Source organism: Girardinichthys multiradiatus, chromosome 21 (assembly GCF_021462225.1).
Source record: "Girardinichthys multiradiatus isolate DD_20200921_A chromosome 21, DD_fGirMul_XY1, whole genome shotgun sequence".
NCBI lineage: Eukaryota > Metazoa > Chordata > Actinopteri > Cyprinodontiformes > Goodeidae > Girardinichthys > Girardinichthys multiradiatus.
Window position 1 is genome coordinate 14,417,749 of NC_061813.1, and position 23,783 is coordinate 14,441,531.

Genomic DNA, 23,783 nt, shown 5'->3' on the forward strand with positions numbered 1-23,783 from the left:
GGGAATCATCAAGATTGTTTTTTTGGTAAATTTGAGGTGGATCTTTGTTGTCAGCAGTGGATCTGGCCACAAAAATCTCCCATTTATGCCTCTATACCTTGTTTCCTTCTTAGTGTTGAATTATGTCTACTGGTGCAAGTTTTCTAGGTTCTTTTGTGACCTCCTATGCAGCTCTCTTGGAATATTTTTGGTTTGCCAGTAAATCCCGAGACAGGTCACACCTGTTACATGATTTCTCCATTTTTAGATAATGGTTTTTAATGTGGTTCATTGGTTCATTGATGTGTTGCATTTTGAGATCTTTCAGCCTACTTCATATTGCCAGAGAAGTTTCACAATTTAGTTCAAAATTGTTCACAGCCCTGGCAGAAGGAGTTTGTTGCTGATAGGAATTGCATAGGAATTACATTGATGATTAATTAATGTAAAAAGGGTTTCAAGAAACTGTTTCCAATAAAATCTTCTAAAAAATATGGCATGTGGAAAAAAGATATGAATGAATGCTTTTGGGGTTAACTGTATTTCACAGGTCAGGCAGTAATCAGGTCTGGGTCTAATTAATGAAACTAACTCAGTTTTCCCAAACTTGTGGTTGATCACAATTTAATCATGATTTTTAAGGAGTTTGGGGTTGTAATTACTTTTTACATATGGCCAGGTTCATTAGGATAGTTATTTTTTTCCTTCAATATATGACTTCATGAAAAAAGCTTTCTGTCTTTACCCAAGTAACATTTTTCAGAAAATAAATTTGCTTTAATGATCTGGTACATTTATCTGTGACAAAAAAAGCAAAAACAGATTAAATCTGTAAGGGGCAAACACTTTTTCATAGTGCAGGCTCAACCTTGCACAGAGCGAGCACACTCTGTTCTCTGTTTCTATGGCTATGAATAAACTCATGAAGAGTATATGTTGAGGCTTTATGTCACCAAATACAAAAGCAGAGGTTCGTCTTAGCATTAGTTTTATCTATGGTTATTTTTCTCACCTGAAGAAATCAGTGGATAAATGTATTCACTTCTGGCCAGTTTCTTTACCGCTACTTCCGGCTACTATTCACAAATGTAAATGCTAAGCATTCCTGGTTTCCTTACCCCTTACTATAGAGTAGTTTTGTGAAGGGATACTTTCTGTCTGGAGAAACATACACATAAAAGGATTAGTGATTAAATGAAGTACTGAAAAGGAACAATGAGATTTTCATTGTTCTTGATCTAAGGCATTTGTAACATTCAGCTCCACCTGGCACATCTCCTTATTTGTCATTGTCATCATTAAATATGTTGCTTTCGTATCATTATTTAACGTCATTGGGCACAATACCATTTTTTTTTTTTCATTTCTCTGACCTTACATGTGTTATATTTGATTGCAATATGTTTTCTTTCATTTGTTTGTTTCTTCTTTTAATTTGTCTAGTAGCTCCTCAAGTTGCATTGTCCACTGCCCCTTCTGTCCATGCTGCGAACAGCAAGCGAGGTAGGAGCTCTGGAATTCATCATCGTCCCCAGATGATACCCAAGCCTTTCCCCTGTGTGCACTGATGTTTATGTTGACTTGTAACCTCTCTGATCCTCATATCACAGTGGCAGAGAGCTCCAAAGCTATCATCTGTATTTTCAGCTCAGTGCTGGACTGATGGCTTTCAGGGTAAACAGCACATGAAGGGCTCATTGTTGTAGAGAATGGATTCTAAACACTATAAAAGGAGTCATTTCTTTTCAGCACATATAAAATGGCTGTTTCTGCTACAACTATTTTTGGGGAAACGTGTGCATGATTTATGACCTTAGCCTATTTCTAGCAAAGAGAGAATATTTGTCTTCTGAAACTATGTCTGAAGGAGTGAGAGATGTAGTGTGGAAGGCTTTAGCTCACACTCAGATTGGACTGGCTGATTTAGTCAAGAGGTAGAATGGACTTGACTTTCTGCTCCTTTTGTTTTTCAAGCCTTGTCAGGTTGGTATTGGTTGAACTGAGAGAACTGACCTTAATACAGATTCTTAATAACAGAAATCCCTTGGAAGAACGCTCCATCTGCTTACCCCCCTGTTCTGGAACTTTGAGTAGGCTGTCAGTCCACTCGGTTGCCAACAAGGCTTAAGGGTCACATCTGTCTGAGCTGTGCCACATGGTGCCAGTGGTCACTCAGTGTGACAAACTGAACCTCACTTGAAGAGTGTTTAGCTGGGGTTGCTCTCCGACCAACTGCCGTGCCTTAGGCAGCAGCGCCATAAAGTTACATAGAGTGACCCCGGTCTGCAAACCAGCTTCATACTTAATGTTGAACATGACATAATACTGCATAGCATCACTACATACTTCTTTATTTAACTTGTGTTATTGTGCTTAGAAAATATCCTTTTAGGTTTTGAACATTCTCAGCTGACCCTGTGAATTAAGTATTTCTTAGTTATTAATATATGAGCAGCACTAATAAAGACTGAGGTATTAGGTGGTATTGAATTGTTTCTTTACTTTTTAGTTACTCTGAAGCAGAGATGAGAACTCAGGTCTGAGACTTAAATGAAGTCAAACTTAAATTGCAAAAATTACCAAAAATCACAAAAACTACAATTTTAGACTTGACTTGGACTCATGCTTTAAACACTCGAGACTTCATTTTATACTTTTCCTCATTTTATTGATTAATGTTGCTCCCTCTGAGTTTCTATTGGGTGGACCAAATGACTGGTTGTCATGGCAATGTTAAGCACAGCATGTACATCGATGTCTGCAACAGTACGTGCCAGAAAAACAAGTTTGTTGCATTTTAGAACAGAATGAACGTAACTTACCTTTGGCATTTCATTCTTTCTCCTGATGTTTATTCTGAAAATTCAACATTCTTTCACTACCACTCACTACATCGGGCCCAGCTCTGTCTTGTTTAGTGTTTAGATGTAAAAACCAAGTGTTTTAAATGCAAAATGAGAACATGGTTTTTCTAATAATCTGGCACAATCTCCAACTCAATGTAAGGAAAAATAAAGTCTGTATACCCTACATAATGGAGTATAATAATAGGCTATAAGTTATTAATTTGTTTTCATATCCTGAATTTGTTGAATTTTGGAGAATTGAGTAGACTATGCATGCATCTTGTAATTTCAGTTATTAGGGACTAGAGACTCGACTTAAACTTGAGGTGAAAGACTTGAACATTGACTTGGACTTGCCCCTAAATAGTTCAAACTTGAGTTGTGCCTGGAAAGAAAAACTTGTGAACGTATCTGCTCAGAGCTAATTAACGTGTCCATTAAAGGAAAACAAAAGTTCCTACTACTAGCAAGTAGTTGAAAATCCATTGCATTCATGGTTTGACCTGCCTTATGCTTTGTGGTGTTCAGTTGTAATCATATCTCTGTACCATCTTTGTCGCCCTGTGCTGTGATGTGCTTGAAGTAATGTGACCTCTCAAATCCTACTAACAATGGTATTTCTTTGTGATTGTGTGTTTCTAACTCTGGCTGTACCTTTGCCAGACTGACCATGATCTACCAACATCTCCAACATGCAGCATCAGCATTTTCACCTCGCATGCCATGGCGCCTCGCTCAGACCTTTGCTTATCCTTCCGCTGTAGCACTTGCAGCACGAACATCTCAACCCTCTTTTACCCGTCTCTTCCCTCCACACTTCCTCTCTTCTCGCAAGACTGCGAATGCTTCGGCCACTCCAACCGATGTAGCTACATCGAGGTGCTAAACACCGTCATTTGCGTGAGCTGCAAGCACAACACTAGGGGCCAGCACTGCCAGCTGTGCAAGCTGGGCTACTACCGCAATGCCTCAGCAGAACTGGACGATGAAAATGTGTGCATAGGTTAGTTCCCCACCTGGCCCTCTTCACTGCCACCACGCTTATACATGTTTTCCACCTCACTTCGTGTCTTTGACTCCTCAGAAAAGGTAGTGTCACTCCATGCTACACCAGTTAGTCATCCAAGTACATTGTCCTGTCCTCATGTTCCAGAGTTGTTCTCCCCCTTCTGTTATTCTCCTCTCCTTAAGCACTACAGTGTCATTACAAGGATCAGAATTACAATTACAATAATTATGTTGAAGTGATTTTAATTTCTTTCATGGATTAAAAAAGTAAGCACAGATTCACATTACATTTAGTTGCTAGGTAAGTATGCTCAATTACACTTAAGATGTTAGCTTGTAATCAAAGGGTATGAAATAAACTAGGTACAATATTTAGAAAAGAAACACTTTTCTAAATAAATATGATAGCTATACCGTATCACTCACAGTAGCTTCCTAGAGAATATACAGGTCCTTCTCAAAATATTAGCATATTGTGATAAAGTTCATTATTTTCCATAATGTCATGATGAAAATTTAACATTCATATATTTTAGATTCATTGCAGAATAACTGAAATATTTCAGGTCTTTTAAAGTCTTAATACGGATGATTTTGGCATACAGCTCATGAAAACCCAAAATTCCTATCTCACAAAATTAGCATATCATTAAAAGGGTCTCTAAACAAGCTATGAACCTAATCATCTGAATCAACGAGTTAACTCTAAACACCTGCAAAAGATTCCTGAGGCCTTTAAAACTCCCAGCCTGGTTCATCACTCAAAACCCCCATCATGGGTAAGACTGCCGACCTGACTGCTGTCCAGAAGGCCACTATTGACACCCTCAAGCAAGAGGGTAAGACACAGAAATAAATTTCTGAACAAATAGGCTGTTCCCAGAGTGCTGTATCAAGGCACCTCAGTGGGAAGTCTGTGGAAAGGAAAAAGTGTGGCAGAAAACGCTGCACAACGAGAAGAGGTGACCGGACCCTGAGGAAGATTGTGGAGAAGGGCACATTCCAGACCTTGGGGGACCTGCGGAAGCAGTAGACTGAGTCTGTAGTAGAAACATCCAGAGCCACCGTGCACAGGCGTGTGCAGGAAATGGGCTACAGGTGCCGCATTCCCCAGGTCAAGCCACTTTTGAACCAGAAACAGCGGCAGAAGCACCTGCTTCAATGCGGCCACGCCGCATTGAAGCAGTCATTTCTGCAAAAGGATTCCCGACCAAGTATTGAGTGCATAACTGTACATGATTATTTGAAGGTTGACGTTTTTTGTATTAAAAACACTTTTCTTTTATTGGTCGGATGAAATATGCTAATTTTGTGAGATAGGAATTTTGGGTTTTCATGAGCTGTATGCCAAAATCATCCGTATTAAGACAATAAAAGACCTGAAATATTTCAGTTAGTGTGCAATGAATCTAAAATATATGAATGTTACATTTTCATCATAACATTATGGAAAATAATGAACTTTATCACAATATGCTAATATTTTGAGAAGGACCTGTAGCTAAATTTAAAATGTTTGCTCATTTTGCTGAATATTTGCCAGTTGTTTGTCTTAAACTCATCCAAACACTCCAAATTTCCAATGTATTGATTTTCCAATGGACTGAAGATAAGAAAATCTTTAGTACAGCTTTTGTCCTGGGATGCCAAGATTGTAGTTAATCAAGCAGTTTGCACTTGTTAGCAGGAATACCACATTTAACCTGGGGTTGTGTACCATAGTAGCAGCTACACAAGCTGTATGATATAACCATAGGTAGTAAAAACAAACTATTTCTGAACTTCACTTGGTTATATTCAATGCTCACTTTTTTGTAGTACACAACATAAAAAAGGGCCATCAACACCTAGTATTTCTATTTTTGTCATGACTCATATGCAAGCATTTTTAAACAACATCTGTTTTTTCCTTGTGTACTACAACTCGTGTAACTCCCAAGGTAATAGTTTGGTTCCCTTCTGAAATATTTTCCTAGCATATCGAGGATGAATTCACAGCTCTGAGTGTCAGGTGCATTTGTACGTCCTGAGGGGGAAGACTGACAGGTAACAGGAGTTCTGAGAGAAATTTTTCCAGAGAAGTCACACAGGCAGTGAAAGATGCCAGTCGAGTGCATATGTCATATACATGAAATAGCCTCAGGAGGAGCAGCTGAAGCCCGTCACTTGGCATTAAGAGTCACAGAGGCGTTATTGAGTGTTGAGCTCGCCGTCACCCTGACTGTGTTTCTCTGTGAACCCCCCAGTTTGTCATGTGCCGTCACCTCTCTCCTCTTGCCTGACCCCTGGATCTCAGTCAGGTGAAGCCACATGCAACGCAGATACATAAGGTGCAATGTTATAGTCAGGGACTGTCAAAATAGGTGATATTTTGACTGCAGAGTGTTCTATTTTCTGTGGAAAGGTCAATCAAGTGTAGGTCAAAAGAGACATTACAGGTTATTTATTTTATTTTCAGTTTAAAGTGGTAAGTAAGACCACTCTTCCCTGTTAACCTCAGAAGGAGAGACATACAAATTTAGAAGCATTTTCAAATTTTTTGAATTAAATAATTTATTACAACAATGCCCATTTCAATCTACTGTTCTCTCATTCTAAATTATTCATTTGTTTCACACCACCATCCATCTTCTATCTGTCCATCTTTATCTCTGTATGAATGATTCTGATTTTACAGAAGCATGCTTACAAAAGCTCTCTTAGTCTATCTGAAATCAGATCTACCGATATTGCTTTGCATAAAGGCTCATTGCATGCTAGGTTCTCATATAATGGCTAAACCATTAAAATATTAATTACAAATATGTTGTAATGTGTATAAAGGTTTCATGCATTTAAAATCAACTTCACTCTGCTCATTTTCTCTATTCTCATTACCGTTGAAATGGTAGCATTTTTCTCTGTCTATCTAGAAATACTTTTTTATCAGTTAAAATACAGATGTTTCCATTTATTAGAATATCATAGAAAAGGTAATTTATTTAGGTAGTTAAATTTAAAAACTGCTATTCATATATTAGATTGATTACACACAGAGAGATATGCTTTATTTAATGAAAGCCAAAACAAATATGTTCCTAAAATAGGAACATTACATAAGACCTAAAGAAACTAAAGGATTTTAAAATGGAAATTTTAGGCTACTGAAAGGCTTTGTCTATGTACTATACAATATCTGCAGTCATTACATGTTTGGGCCTCCTTTTGGACAAATGACTGCATCGGTGCAGCATGCCATGGAGGATATCAGCTTGTGGCTCTGCTGAGGGGTTAGGGAAACCCAGGTTGCTTTAATAACAGCCTTTAGCTCGTCTACACTGTTGGCTCTGGTGTCTTTCGTCTTCTTCTAAGGAGTACTCCATCAATTCCCTATGGAGGTTTAGGTCAGGTTAGTTTGCTGGACAATCCAGCACAGTGATACCATGGTCATTAAAGCAGGTATTGAAGCTTTCACCTGTGTGGGCAGGTGGGAAGTCCTGCTAGAAAGGGAAATTTGCATCTTTATAAAGCTTATAAGGAGAGGGAAGCATAATGTGATCTGAAACTTCTTGCCAGATGCCTGTGCTAACTTTGGACTTGAGAAGACACAATAAACCAACACCAGCAGATGACATGTCTTCTCAAATTATCAAGAAGCTTGGATTCTGTTCCTCTCCACTCTTCCCCCCCCAGACTCCAGGACCTTGATTTCCAATTTAATTGCCAAATTTATTTGACTTTTGAAAATACGACCTTTTGTCTTCGTTCCAAGTAACATGCTTCTGATGTAGTCTCTGCTTCAGGAGTTGTTTAACACTAAGAAAGAAACGTATTAGCTCTTGTCCTGGATACATCTGTGTGTGGTTGTTCTTGAAGTTCTGACTCCAGCTGCAGTTCAAACCTTGGAGATCAGAGCAAAAATTCTTGAAGGGCTTTTCTTCACAATTCCTTTGGGGATGTTGTTATCCCTGTTGCTTGTGGACATTTTGTGCCTCACTTTTTTCTTTCACTTAACTTTCCATGAACTTTCTTGCGCTTAATCTATGAACTACAACCTTCTCTAGCAATAACTTTTAGTGACTGACACTCCTTGTGGAGGGTGTCAATGAATCTCTGCTGGACAACTGTCATGAGCTGTGCCCCTGATTGTTTAGTCTGTAGCATGATCATAACATAGGTTTCCTGTATTAAAGTCATTTTTTATTGGAAAAAGAATTTTCATTTTCCTTACTTCTGAGACAGAATTATCCAAATTTAACATAAATAAATCATTGAATTATATTCCTCTGTGTGTAATGAATTTATCTTTGAGTCTTGACCATTTGAATTGATTTAATGAAATAAACTCAGTTTTCTATGATATTCTAATTTACTGAAGCCGCTAACGAAACTCGAGATGTGAACTCAAAATGTGAGAATCCTAGACGTGTGCCGGGCAGTCAAAGCACCACCCTGTTCTCCAGCCTGTGTGTGTGTGTGTGTGTCTTGTTTTTTCAGAGTGTAATTGTAATCCTTCTGGCTCAGTCAGTGATCGCTGTAATGGCACAGGATATTGTATATGTAAGGAGGGCACTACGGGCCCCAAGTGTCAGGAGTGTCTACCCGGCTATTTGTGGGAAAATGGCTGCAAATGTAAGTAGAACCACCACTCTCCCTATGTCCAAACTGCCCGACTGTTCTCCCTCCTGAGCTCTATGTCCTTCTGCTGTCTTTCTCCGATGTTTGCTCTCACTGTGTGATCCCAAGCTTTGGCTGGAGGAATGTGCTGCACATGTGCGACATCACTGTTGAGACAGATGCCCCTCATACTTTTCAGTGCCATTACCGGAACCTCCATTTCACCCGTTCAATGGCTGCATTACTAATGTAGGATCAGTAGGTGCCTGTTATGGCCTCAAACAGGAAAAAGAAGCAATGGCATGGCCGGATGCATGCTGATCTGTAACTTAGTCACAGAGGCGTGTTGCACACAATCAACACAACAGCTGAGTCAATATTAACTGCTTGACAGGCTGCCTGCGATCCTCTGTGCCAACACACAACAGGACAATGACGTCCAACACTAACATTTGTTTTTTTTTATAGGGGAATACAGGTCATTTTCAGGTCCAACACATCCATTATACTCTGGCATTTATATCTCCTCCAGTCATTTTACAAGCATGCCCCACAAAGTCTTTGTTTTTTTCTCCAAATGCCACCCATTTTTCATTGTTTTCATTAAGCCAATCTTTCAGTGACAAACCTACAGGTAGAGAGAAAGATGTGTACTTCAAGTGGGAAGTGAATTTAAACTTACAGATCTAATTTAAAGATGGAAGACAATGCCTGCTCTGATTATGCTCCAGGTATGAGATGGTTATTAAGTTCTTATTTTTACTTTCCTTCTGGTTTTTAGAATTATCAAAGCTTTTTTTTAAAACATTGTTTACAGAATAAAAAGAGTTGTATGAGGAAAGAATGTATGAGGCAAGAGCTACAATAAATAATTTATTGTAGCAAGAGCTACAATAAATAAAAATAAAAACTAGGGATGTCCTGATTCAATTCCAAGTATCTGATCCTGATCCAACATGTTTGAGTGATCCGTACTGACTACAGAGAACTTGCTGTCGCCTGCAAGCTACAAGACAAAATGAGCCAAAAATGGTTAGTAACCAAAAAATTGTGTGTAGTTTGAATCTTCTTTAAAACAGAAATTAAAATAGAAAACTTAGGATTTCAGGGTTTTTCTTTTAGGGGTCAGTGAAAGAGATACATGGCCGACTACAGCAAGTTCTTAAAGGTAATTTAGATTACAGGTTAGATAAGCCTAACACTTTAAGATTTAACTCTAAAGAGTGGGTATGTATTTCTAAGGCAAAATGTAGTGGGAGGATGCACATGAGGTGCACTATGATGCACCATTTCAATAGACATGTGTCAGTAGACACCATTAGCAACATAAATGATGCATCATGCTGAAATGCACTAAGATAGAACAGATCACTGGTCTTCACCCCCCCTTTTTTGCTGACAGGACACTTGTAACTTGTAACTCTATGCGTTACATTAACGCTCAGCTTGGACTCTTGCTTTACTTGCACTGCCACACTTGCACAATGATCGCCTGCACTGTTGTATTGCTCTGACATCCAATAATGCTCTATATTTACTCTCACTCACTTAAAACTGTGCACATATATTTATATTATATTGTAGATATGTTTATACTGTTTAATTTGTATTGTATTGCACTACGCCAAAACAAATTCCTTGTATGTCCAAAAACGTACTTAGCAATAAAGCTTTTCTGATTCTGATTCTGATTCTGAAAGTTTTATAAAAAGTCTTAGCGCTACTGAAAGAAACAGGTTCAAAAGGGACGGTGTTGACCAGACATCACCAATTTGGGTGAAATGTGTTAAAAAAAATCTGTGTGTGTCTTACACCATTGTGAGCTGCTGAAGCCAAATAATTTAGTTTGTTCACGACGAGATACAACCAACACATCACAGTGCAGGCTGGAAAAATAAGATCTACTGTATGTCGCCTATGGAGTGTTATCTCCTGTGACAGCTACTGGCTTTATAATAGACGTTTGAAGTTCAGAGGTTTGCCCAGTGTCACTACTTAGCCTCACAGCAAACTGGATGGATTATTCATTGATCAGGTCTTGTGCTCTATACTCAGGTAATTCCTGGATCTTATCCTGCAGAGCATCCAAGCAATCATCATTATGATTGTAAACAGATCAGAAAACTACTAAGAGCTTTAAAATGTCATTTTACCTGTTATTGCAAAAAACAAAAAACACACTAAAGGGATGGATGACAGAAAGGCGGAGCATAGACTTCTTTAGGTAGGTTTGCACAACAGGGAACATACATCAGGGGCATTGTGGTTAATCACATCAGTAGACCTGCATCAGTCTGCAACTTCACAAAAGATTACTCCCTTTAGGCATGGACAGTTTTAACAGAAGCATTATCACTTCTCCATAGAACAGTTTCGAAAAGATTGCTGGTCACCACCTCTCACAGTAATGGCCTTAAAGAATATGCTGCCAGTGCTGTTTTTAATATTAAATAATTTCACATTAAATCATTATTTTTTTCTTGTCTTAGACTGCTGATATGTGTTACATTTCATAGAGGAGCATCAGAGAAACAGTGGCAAATGAGTTGAAGCTTGTCGGTCATTTTAGCCATCTTTAACCTATGTAGAGGGACAAGAGCAATTCCTGATGCTTGTTTAATATTATCTATTTATTGTACCTGTGGGATATAGTGTTGAAGTCATTGCTGTAAAGATGCAGGTATTGGACTGTTTCTCTATATTGGCAAATTAATCATTACTGGGACACCCCTATAAAGAACTGGGTCTTACAGTCCTTAAAATAAAAACACACAGTAAAATGTTAAACTTCTTGCAAAAAAAGTGAACATTTTTAATAGTTAATCTGCACACTACTCTGCATAAGCTTAACAGGCACATCGGTGAGGCAAGAACTTCTCCTGAACATTATTAGTTCTAATACAGCACCATACATCAAGACGTCCCTTTATCAATGGAATTATTGTGGAGGCAGATGTGACATGGAAGGTCATTCATAGGTCAACACTCATAGCTGAATACAAAAAAAGATAATGCAAAACTTACTGCAATCTAATGATACCTTTTTGCTATCTGCGAGATTTAAAAAAAGCAAAAACCTGCTGCATTATGATTTATATTCAGTACAAAATACACTGGGTTATTTTTGTCATTTTGGCACAGATGGGTCTTCATTAAAATGCACTGTTTTCCACTGCAACTTGTTGGTGGCTGCTAATATATTCAGTGTGCACAGAGTATGCACACATTGTCAGCGTGCACATCTGTTTCTAAACAAAGGGACATTTGAAAAGGAGAAGCAAGCATAGCTTGCACCTCATGCCCTCCTAGGGTGAATTCATGTACAAATCCTAATGCACTACTTGGTAGAATTTCTTAAGTTTTTGTTTAGACGGATTAGTATCAAGGCAATAATCACACACTAATAACCAATGTTGTACAGTATTAGCTGAATCTCCTGTTTCAGTAGGTTGAGATTTCCTTTACTTCATATCCCAAAAAACTCTATTTATATCAGAATTTTACACTCAAAGGATAGAAATGGACATATCATAATGACTATTCACAAATAATCACCTGATGTTCAGCTACCTTTATGATTTAGATTGCACCACTACACCATAGTTTCCCATATGGCTTCCAGCCCACATAATATTGACAGAGACTTGTTACCCAACTATAGTTGGCTGAAGAGTTAAACACTGTTAAAAACAGCTAATTAAAGAAGGCCATAATAACAGACCAAAATCTGCTATGAATGTATATGTATTTTATTATTGAGTTTATTGTAGTTTTACCTAGTTAGTTGTCTACATCTTATTTTGTTAAATATGTAAAAGCTCAAGGAGGGACAAGAGTTGAAACTTAGCAATAGCTAGAAACTAGGCAGCAGATCAGTTGCATCCTTTGTCATGGAGCTGTGTCAGAATTATGTTCTTCTCTGTTTTATTAAAAATAATTTATATATTTTGTTTGATGACAGGAGATCAAGATCTCAAGACCCCACCTTTAGTTCCTTATGACTCACAGTACGATCTAGACTCCTTCTTTGTGAACCACTGCTATAACATGTACAGCACCTTCCATGGTTATTGGCAATCCTGGCAAATATGTGACAAAAGTCTAAAAATAAACTACATTTTTATTGCAGTAGCATAATAAAATCCAATCTTTAATTTTTGTACACTTCTGAAAGCCACTGTAATAGTTTTAAAGTAAATCGAGGGTGTTTCTTTTGGTGGCAAGCACTACAGTAACAAGCTAGCTGCAAGTGAGAGTTGGAAAGCTTTTCAGTCTTGGTCGTTTTTTGTCTTTGTTGATGCAGTATTTCTGTTCATGACCAAGATTCAATCTGCAGTCAGACTGAAAAATGCAATTAAAACTTAAATGTCTCCGCAAACACATAATTTTCCCAGACACGCACACCTAGTTCACTGGTTCCTTCTCTAAATATTATCACTCATATCAAAAGCAAACACAACAAATCTTGTCATTTACTGCCTGTGCCGGCTTTGTTTACCGGCAGTAATGCAAAGTAGTCGATGTGAGGAGATTGAAAGCAGATAAAGCCACAGAGCTCTGAAAGAAGCTGAGTTCTGAGGCTACATTGGTGCTACAGCACCTTTAATCTTACTGAACTTACATGTCTGACACAACTGGTTATTGACGCTCGTTTTCAAATAATCAATACTTGTGTTTCATGTTAGATTCTGGCTCTGCTTAATTGGTAGGCGATGAAGCACTCTGCCTGCAGGGGATGGTCATTACCAGGACCTACCTTTGAATTCAGCTGAACTTGCTGTTCAGCCTCAAGCCTCACGCTAAATTATTTTTTAACAGGGTAATACTTAAAAAGAAAATTAATTATAACATCTTTATTAATTTGCAATGAAAATTACATAACAGCATTTTTATCCATATCTGACAATAAATCAGACTAAATTCAGGTAGGATTACCAAAATTATTTCTACTTGCTAGATGCCTGAATTTACAACATTTAAGTGAAATGGAGGTACACCCTAAACAAACTGCTAAAATTTAAATAAATAAAAAAAGACAGTTTCGGTTACTCAGAGATTAATGTGCTTGGCTGCAAATTGTGTAAATTAATGCCAGAACAAAACTTAAAGACTGACTGAAAATCTTATTATAGACTGGGAAACTGTGCTGACATGCCTCTCTGCTGTTGATTAAAACTTGTCTTCATGCTCTAGTACACTAAAATGAGAGAAATTGGGTAAATGGGTCCCTTTTTTATTTATTTATTTTCAAAAAAGTGATCTAAAAAAGGGTTTTAGCTCACAGCTTTGTAAATGAACATTGACATGTCGGTGGAAATCGCACAAATATGAACACTGCTTTGTTGCAGTGTTCTTACCCTTAATACAGTGATGTGCCAAAAATTCATACCTGTGGTTTTTGCATTTTGTCACATTTCAGCCACAGTCTTCAATGTATTTCAATAACATTTGATGTGACGGACCAACAGAAATAAGCACATACAGTACAGACCAAAGGTTTGGACACACCTTCTCATTCAAAGAGTTTTCTTTATTTTCATGACTATGAATATTGTAGCTTCACACTGAAGGCATCAAAACTATGAATTAACACATGTGGAATTATATACTGAACAAAAAAGTGTGAAACAACTGAAAATATGTCTTATATTCTAGGTTCTTCAAAGTAGCCACCTTTTGCTTTGATTACTGCTCCGCACACTCTTGGCATTCTGTTGATGAGCTTCAAGAGGTAGTCACCTGAAATGGTTTTCACTTCACAGATGTGCCCTGTCAGGTTTAATAAGTGGGATTTCAAGCCTTATAAATGGGGTTGGGACCATCAGTTGTGTTGTGCAGGAGGTGGATACAGTACACTGCTGATAGTCCTACTGAATAGACTGTTAGAATTTGTATTATGGCAAGAAAAAAGCAGCTAAGTAAAGAAAAACAAGTGGCCATCATTACTTTAAGAAATGAAGGTCAGTCAGTCCGAACAATTGGGAAAACTTTGAAAGTGTCCCCAAGTGCAGTCGCAAAAACCATCAAGCGGTACAAAGAAACTGGCTCACATGAGGACCGCCCCAGGAAAGGAAGACCAAGAGTCACCTCTGCTGCGGACGATAAGTTCATCCGAGTCACCAGCCTCAGAAATCGCAGGTTAACAGCAGCTCAGATTAGAGAACAGGTCAATGCCACACAGAGTTCTAGCAGCAGACACATCTCTAGAACAACTGTTAAGAGGAGACTGTGTAAATCAGGCCTTCATGGTAAAATAGCTGCTGGGAAACGACTGCTGAGGACAGGCAACAAGTAGAAGAGACTTGTTTGGGCTAAAGAACACAAGGAATGGACATTAGAACAGTGGAAATCTGTGCTTTGGTCTGATGGGTCCAAGTTTGAGATCTTTGGTTCCAACCACCGTGTCTTTGTGCGGCGCAGAAGAGGTGAATGGATGGACTCTACATGCCTGGTTCCCACCGTGAAGCATGGAGGAGGAGGTGTGATGGTGTGGGGGTGCTTTGCTGGTGACACTGTTGGGGATTTATTCAAAATTGAAGGCATACTGAACCAGCATGGCTACCACAGCATCTTGCAGCGGCATGCTATTCCATCCGGTTTGCGTTTAGTTGGATCATCATTTATTTTTCAACAGGACAATGACCCCAAACACACCTCCAGGCTGTGTTAGGGCTATTTGACCAAGAAGGAGAGTGATGGGGTGCTGCGCCAGATGACCTGGCCTCCACAGTCACCGGACCTGAACCCAATCGAGATGGTTTGGGGTGAGCTGGACCGCAGAGTGAAGGAAAAAGGGCCAACAAGTGCTAAGCATCTCTGGGAACTCCTTCAAGACTGTTGGAAAACCATTCCAGGTGACTACCTCTTGAAGCTCATCAACAGAATGCCAAGAGTGTGCAGAGCAGTAATCAAAGCAAAAGGTGGCTACTTTGAAAAACCTTGAAAATAAGACATATTTTCACACTTTTTTGTTCAATATATAGCTTTTTTGTTTAGTATATGATTCATTATATAATTCCACAGGTGTTAATTCATAGTTTTGATGCCTCCAGTGTGAAGCTACAATATTCATAGTCATGAAAATAAAAAAAGCTCTTTGAATGGGAAGGTGTGTCCAAACTTTTGGTCTGTACTGTAGTTGTAAAGAGGAAGGAAAAGCGTATATTGCTTTTTTTTTGGGAAATTAAAGCCAGAAATCTGCAGTGTACATTTCTATTTGTAAAGATAATTTTACCTGTGGCAGAAAAAAAAAAAAACGTAAAATTGGGATGGAGGTTAACCTTTTATCAGGACAACGACCTTGGTCATTACTACCAGAGCTACAAAGGAAATGTTTAATTCAAGGCATATTCTTGTGTTAAAATGGCCCAGTCACAGTCCTGTCCTAAATCCAATTAAGAATCTATGGTGAGATTGAAAGCTGAAAGTGGCATACCCTATACACTTTCAGCTGTATTTCTAGTGAAACCTGTGGTTGTAATGTGACAAGACGCTGAAGGAGAATATTAGCCTCTGAACATTAATAACAGGTTTAAGATTAGCACCACTCATTCCTTTAGAGTGAAACATTGACAAAATCTGCTTTATTTGTGTAATCATTAATCTTCCTCATGTCAAGATGCTTCACATTCTTAATTTCATGTAAGGATTCCTTTTTAGGCTTCTCGTGTTCTCATTGGGAATTCCTGAAATATTTTGATCCAAGTATTTTTGTAGCTTATACTCATTTGTATTTTATCAGAAAGGAAGATTAAAATGGTTAAAATGAGGCTAAATAAAGTAGTATTATTTATTTCCTCATCATTCATCTTTATTACATGAGTAGGGTCTATGTAATCATTTTAAAGTAGACACTATATTTACATAATCATGCTGTTATTATCAAAAGAAGTAAAGCCAGCTAAAAAAAAGTTTTTCATAGAAGGCTTTGCATTAATGATTGATTATTTTCTTAATAGCTTTTTACTCTCCTTTCATCAGAGAGGCTTTATTGATCTGACCTTATCTCTGAAACAACAGTAATATTAACTTTCTGAGCCATGCAGCACCTCTTTTCTGTCCTTCAAGATACACAAATATGCGTCATGCATTATAAAGAGACTCTATAAAAAGGTTTTCATCAAAGCTCTATTTGGCTATTCCTGGGAGATGGCAGGCACCCACATCTGAGTATTAGGAGAGAGATCTTATATTTGTTATTGTGATATTTATGGTCCGCAGACTTCATATATTAGACACCGCATTGTTTTCCACTACCATAAACCAACTGAAATGGGCAGAAGTGGCCCTTTTGTTTATCACTGTTTATGTGTCTCTGTTGGTTTATTAGTTTGTGCTGTGCAGCTTTGTTTGCCTCCAGCTTGCTTGACAGCTTGCCTCCACTGGGAATAGAGTGGCCTCGGTGTCCCAGCTCTAAATATACACCAATTTTCACCTAATGTTCAGTTTGTTTAAAGTCAGCACTGTCCAGGAGAGCCCTTGAAGGCATTGAGGAGATTGTGGATTTTTCTGTGTCGTAATGGAACCAATTTAGTGAAAGTTTAGTTAGAGACATGTAGTTAAATGGACATGCTTGTTGTTGGACACTCACATTTAAACTTGAAAATGTTCGGATTTTTTTTGTATAAACTTTAGATGCTTGGCTGTCAGTCTAACTGTCATGTTATTTTTTTGTCAATTTTATTGGGAAAAAAAGCCAAAATGGAACAATTGCATACATTTTCTAAATCATAATTAAAAACAAATACTGTAAATTTGAAGGTCAAGAGTGATAAAACCTTATCATTACTCAAAACGTATTTTTATTAGAGCCAAGACTCTGGGATACCAATTACAACATAACCTTTTTAAAAACTTATTGTCCAAAATGACTGCAGTGGATCACTTAATGTTTAAAAATAATTTTCATCTCAGTGCCTTACAGTTGTTGCCATAGAACAGCAAACTATTAAGAGACACACCAATCAGACAATTCATGGCCTATTTATGATTACCTATTTTGCAAAAGCTCTGACCTTTCGATGCAGATTGTAGCAAATTAGGATTTATCCTCTGAAACAATAAATAACAGCAAAATATTTTTTGCTACCTTTTACATAATTAGAAAATCAGAACTGTCGTAATATCTCTTGGTACATCTCTAAAACCTAACGTAATAACATGCATTCTAAATGGTACCTGGAGTGGCACCAATGAATAGCCCATGAACATTGTGATTTGACTTAAAGTTATGCATTGTTAGTGTCATTTACACTACAGTTCCCAAAGGTAAAAGATGTGAAGGCCAAATGTCAGCTTAAGGCTTTCAAAACAGTACCTTTACATTAATGCTGCACATGTCACATGCACAAATGCTGTAATTAATAAAAACAAAGCAGGCTCTTTTGAAAAGTGTCAAACGATGTGCATACAAGCATCTTACAGTTCAATGAACGAGGCCTTTGTAAAATAACAATCAGCTGTTTTGTACCTTGGGAATGTGGGTGAGCATATACTGCCAGTGACTTGATGGGCCAAGTGTTTCTTACCCATAAAAAAAACTTTTATTCTTTTACCTCTGGAGAAGGGCGAGGGTTTTGAGAGAGTGTCAGCATTTTACCTAACTAGTCCTTCAGTGTTGTGGACTAACAACCACGGCTCTCAAAGTGTTGTGCTTCACGTGTAAGACCATGTACTCTGTACCATGAGGTCCCTATATGATCAAAATAAGAGCTGTAGTCTACCTTGTTTCCAGTGGGTTTAGAAAGTGACATGACTCCCCTTTGGCAAATACTTTTTTTGAAAGCAGCCAGAGAGCAGAGGGTTCTTGGTTAGGCTGGCTTTGTATCGCATCTGAGCTGTAGATGATGCGATTCTGTTGTCTGTATTGAGCAGAGACCTCCATTAGACAATGGAGCAGATGAGTGTTAATTAACTGAAGAGCAGTTCACATTAAGTTATTTTCCTCAATCACAAAATACTTTAGTGCCAATTCTATTTAAGACTGAGCTGCCGCGCAAGAGAGATGCGATTCAAGCATCTTGGTATGTTGTTTGTGAGCAAAAAAAAAACAAAGCTGGAGACTGAGGGAGAGTGTGCAGTGCTGGTTTGAACAGACAAAAAGGCTATCAAATTAACATTCGATCCGTCTTTATCTATCATCATTAGCTATACCAAATATATTAGATAAAAAAAGTTGAAGTAGCCGAATGTTCTTAGGGGCATGGTGAACGTATCACCATCATTGGCTGCTCCTCCAGCCAATAGAAGAGGCTGGAGGAGTTTGGGCATCTGGGAAGAATGCCTTCTGGACATTTCCTAAGGAAATGTTATCGGCATTACCCACTAGAATTAGGCCTAAGGGTTCACCCAGAACTTGCTGCAGTTTTATGACTGGCTCAGTTATTTACTGGACAAGATAGATGGTGAAACTGGAGAGAGAGGTTCCCATATTTTAAGAATTGAAGAATTTCTAAAGGATTTGCTAGCTTAGGTAATAGTTTAAGAAAGTTACATTCATCTTTTTTACTGTTAAAGTCAAATTAAAATGTTCATCTATAATGTATCTATAGTATTTGCACCAGTCAAGTAAACTGGTCAATCTCTTTAAAATGGATTGGTCATCTCTGTGTTATGTACCTTCACAAATTAACTTTAGGTGAAACTGAATCTCAGATTCAGTGCCTCGCAAAAGTATTTGAACTTCTTAAACTTTTCCACACAATTTGTCACATTACAAACCCAAACATTTGTGTATTTTGTTGGAATTTTGTTTGATAGACCAACTTTGTGGCAGAAAATTGAGACTTGGTTTTTAATTTTTTTCTACATATAAATATGAAAAGTGGGGTGTTCTCATGTATTTGGCCCCCTTCTCTCTAATATCTCTAACTCATTGGTGTCAAACTCCAGTCCTCCACCGACTTTCTGCAACTTTTAGGTGTGTCTCTTCTGTAACACACCTGAATAAAATAATTAGGTCATTAGCAGGATTCGGTAGAACTGACTGTATGCTAAGGTAAAATTGGCCATTTGATTTAGGTGCGTGGACCAGGAACAGATTAACACCCCTTCTCTAATACAAGTTGCCTTTAGAAGTCATTTGACTAGTAAATCTAAGCTGTTCTGTGAAGCCCTCAGAGGTTTGTTAGAGAACATTAGTTAACAAAAAGCATCATATAGACCAACAAACAAAGCAGACAGGTCAGGATTATAGCACAACTGAAAACCTACCACATCATGGTCCTGACAGGCCAGACCAGAGCTCAGGTGGGGGAAAAATCTGTACAAATAGCAAGAAGAAAGTCATTGTGAAGCCTTGAGAAGTCCCGTTTGCAGTTTATTACAGACCATGAAGGGAACACAGCAAACATGTGATTGAGATGACTTAAAAATTGAATATTTCCGTCTACATGCAAAACACTATGTGTGAAAGAGAACTAACACGGCACATAATCTGTGTTGGTCTATGACATAAAATTTCCACAACATACTGTATATTGGGGTTTGTAGCTTCAACATGACAAAAATGTGAAAAGTCGAATGCGTTTGCAGGCACTTCGATACTGATTCCTAATGCAAGCCTTTTTGGCAAAACTGTGGGGTACTAATTAGTCAGATACATATACTAACTTAGCATTCTGTAGTATATGCAAAATAATAAATAAGCATGTTTAAAAAACACTCATTTAAAATGCTAAGTATTATGTCTGATAAATTGTGGTGAGAGTCTACTTGAAGGCAACTTAGTAATTTTTAAAACTTTTATACATGTTCAAAAAATATAATTTAATATGTTGCAGTATCATGACCACCATGTACCTTCAAGTAAACTGTCATCCAGTGCTTGTGTGTATGAGATTCTGACCTTTCCTTTCTCTCTTAACATTCCTCTCACCACAGCCCGGGTGTGTGACAACGAACTCCTGCGCTGCCAAAATGGTGGGGAGTGTGTGAACAACCGCTGTAGCTGTCCCCACTCCCACACAGGCCTGCTGTGCGAGAAGCCCAGCTGCGAGTCCGAGCTGGGGGGTTGCAAGGGGGCCAATTCAGGCCAGGGACCCCTGAAGCCTCCTTCGCTCTACAATTTGCTGACACTGCTGCTGCTGGGTGTGGCAATGCTGAGAGAAACCCCCTGCTGGTCCACAATGCTCTGAAGTGACCTGTTCCTGAGTGGGAACGACACTCAATCCCACCGCCTCCACCTTAGTCCTCTCAACCCTTCCCTTACAGATAACCAACAACCATTAAAAAAATGAACAAGCATTAGCTTTCTGGACTGTGACATATTGAGTTTCTCCGCTGCCAGACTCGTTGCTGACAATGAAGGGAATGTGCCAGACTTAAGCAAAAACTTTAATTTAATTTCAAAGAATATATAAAAGTAAAGAGTATACATCTAAAATAAAAAAAGCATTAATTAAAGTATGAGTAACTCAGCATTTGCCTGAAAAATCAAAGAATGGTGAAACCACCCACCCCCCCCCCACCCCCACCCCCACCCCCTCAGTCTACCCCCACCCTTCCACCTACCCTCTAAGCCATACCAGGTACATGAGATCCTTCCAGTTTGAAGAGGAACAACTCAAGATGACAGACTTGTTCAACGCCTTTCTTATTGCCACGGCAACCACAGCTGCAGCCAATCAGCTCTTGCACAAGCTGAAGGTGGCCCGATGATTCCAGCCTCCCCCCTTGGGATGTATCTGTGAGTTAATGTTTGCTGGACTGACAATGGCGAAGAAGAAAAAAAAAAACCATCCTTGCCAAGCAGCGAAGAGGACGGTCCTCAGAGACAAAATTGTTACACTTCAAGGCAATGTCGAACGGCGAGAGCTGAAAAAAAAAAAAACATTCTTTGCTGTCAGTGCATTGTGGATAGAAGGAAATCTGTCCAGACTGTCTCTTTGTAATGCAAAAACTTTACCCATGCTAACCCAAGCCTCAACTGTCTCATCTTCTCTCCTGTTCTGCCCTCTAACCTCTAAACCCAACACCCCAAATCCCCCTCCCTCCACCTACATCCCCATGCCATGCTGCCACTGACCTGTGCATTCGTGAACGTTACTCTGTAAACCCTCGTTGGTTGAAAGAGTCTTTTGTCCAATGTTAGTGATGCACATGTGTAAGAAGCGCCCCCGGCCCCTCTCATCCTTTCCTCTACTTCCAAAAAGATAATTCAGTAAAGCTGTCCAACTCCTCTTTCTTAGAGCCACCTCGCTCCCTGCAATTGTGGACAGAGGGTAGGTTTTACCCCGAGCAGACAAGAAATGCATAGAGAACCATCAGTGTATTTGCAAGTTCTTTTTCTTGACAGAAAAAAAAGAGTCATGTAGTCCTTTTTGTATCTCTGCCAAACTGTGATTGAAAAAAAGCAACCTTTAATGTATCTATTTAAGACATCCAAATGCAGAAGCAATTGTATTCTTCTCTTTTTATTTAATTTTTTTATTAATCATTAATTTATTTTAATTTAGTTGTGCAGTTGATTTCCCTTTGTATTGGCAACGTGCTGGCATCAAAGAATATTAGTTTACATATACAGTATTAATAAAGTGTATTAAAATCCCACCAAAGGACATTATAAATGTTTTGTTCTTGCTTTAACACTTGAAAATTTAAGTGAATAAAAGTCTAAAACTAAACTGTGTTGATCATTGATTAGTTGGTTTTCATTGTGTAAAACATTTTATTATCTTGAATGTTTTTCAATTGCCTCGTGTTTTCCAAGTGTTTTTTGAAGTTGCAATGGTCCCTGTTTCTAATGTTTTCCTACTTCATGTAATCAGGCTTTTGAAATATTTTCACATAACAATGGTTATGTTTACATTGACTGCATCATGCAAGTCCTGAATCTGAATTTACCAGTGTTGAAATTTAAATTTATATGACTTGCATATAGTGATTTCATTGACAGTATCACACTTCAAAAGTCTTTGATACACAGCCATACTGGCTGTTCTGGCTTACTGCTGACACTTAAAGTTCAACATTTTAAATATGTTTTTGATGAAAAAATTCAGATCAAAGCACCAAACCTGCCAAAATCTGTTATGAACCACAAAATATAACTAGGAATGTATGGAGGTAAATTTGTCTCAATATTATTCAATCAAACCAAAAACTAATCTCAATCAAAAAAAAGATAATCTCAATCAAAATAATAAATTGTGGTCAAAACGTTTGGAATATTCAATCAAAAACACTAATCTCAATCAAAAAATATTAAGTTGTGATCAAAACTTTCAGAGTTGTAACAATTTTGTTTTTTCATGGAATATTTTATTTTGGGGAGAAAAAAATTGTTTGAAAAAACTTTTTTTTGATTAAAATTACTAATTTTTTCTCATGAAGAGGAAAAAGTAATTTGTAAAACAGACTTTTATTTGCACATGTCAAAAATATTTGGTTACAACTCCCGCCCTTTTGATTTTAAGACTCTCTGTTTTTGGTTGAACTAAAATAATTTTGAGTGCTGGGAACATGGATGAATGATGTAAGACGTTTCCCTATTGGTTAGCGCTTACTAAAGCAGCAGACTCTAGGGTATGTCTCAATTCAGGGCCTGCATCCTTCGAAGGACCCGGTCAATGTGGGCTGGGTCCTTCATCGAACGCTAAAACCACAGAGGCCGGAAGTGAGCAGCTGCGGATTGGGATGGTCTAGCCCCACCGCTGGGAAGGCTGGCGAGGCAAGATGGAAGTTACTACGGCGGGAGCGAAAAACTCCGAACTAGTCGGAGCACATTTAAAATTAAGCGATGTCTAGATAAATCAGGCAGATATTTCACGTCTACACAGTTATATTCCCACACTAAAAACATTGTAGAAGTTCATTTGTGTCACAGAAAGTGTAATTTTTCACAATTTAATCACAGCTATTGCCGCTGTGGTCCGCCATGGCTGCCCCTGCTTGACCAATCTGCTTCGACCCGCAATAAATCATGGGAAATTATGGAAATGATAGTCAGCGCTAGCCAATAGGGAAACGTCTTACATCATTCATCCTTAGACCCCATCCAAGATGTTCATGTTCCCAGCACTCAAAATTATTTTAGTTCAACCAAAAACAGAGAGCATAAAAAAACAAAAGGGCGAGAGTCATAACCAAAGATTTTTGACATGCGTAAATAAAAGTTTATGTGTTGTAAATAACGTTTTTCCTCTTTGTGAGAAAAAATTAGTCATTTTAATCAAAAAAAGTTTTTCCAAACAATTTTTTTTCTCCCCAAAAATAAAATATTCCATTAAAAAAAAAATTGTTACAACTCTGAAAAGTTTGATTGAGATGTTTTTTTTTTATTCAATATTCCAAACGTTTTGACCTCAATTTATTTTTTTGATTGAGATTAGTTTAGTTTTTTTTATTGAGATTAGT

At 38.1% G+C, this 23,783-nt stretch overlaps 1 protein-coding gene across 9 annotated transcripts in view; it reads left to right on the forward strand.

Moving 5' to 3' along the window:
- The window catches only part of ntng1a (netrin g1a), a 202,966-nt gene extending 180,915 nt beyond the window's left edge, over positions 1-22,051 (forward strand). For 2 of the 9 annotated variants that reach the window (XM_047350445.1, XM_047350444.1), the window contains exons 6-8: positions 3,661-3,828; positions 8,310-8,444; positions 20,310-22,051. In XM_047350445.1, the coding sequence (XP_047206401.1) occupies positions 3,661-3,828; positions 8,310-8,444; positions 20,310-20,563 (557 nt within the window). In that variant the 3' untranslated portion in view covers positions 20,564-22,051. Of the gene's footprint in view, positions 1-1,422; positions 1,483-3,660; positions 3,829-8,309; positions 8,445-20,309 lie in introns of all 9 variants that reach the window. The other 7 variants (XM_047350446.1, XM_047350448.1, XM_047350452.1 and 4 more) reach the window with 6 other exon arrangements.
- Positions 22,052-23,783: the final 1,732 nt, after the last annotated feature.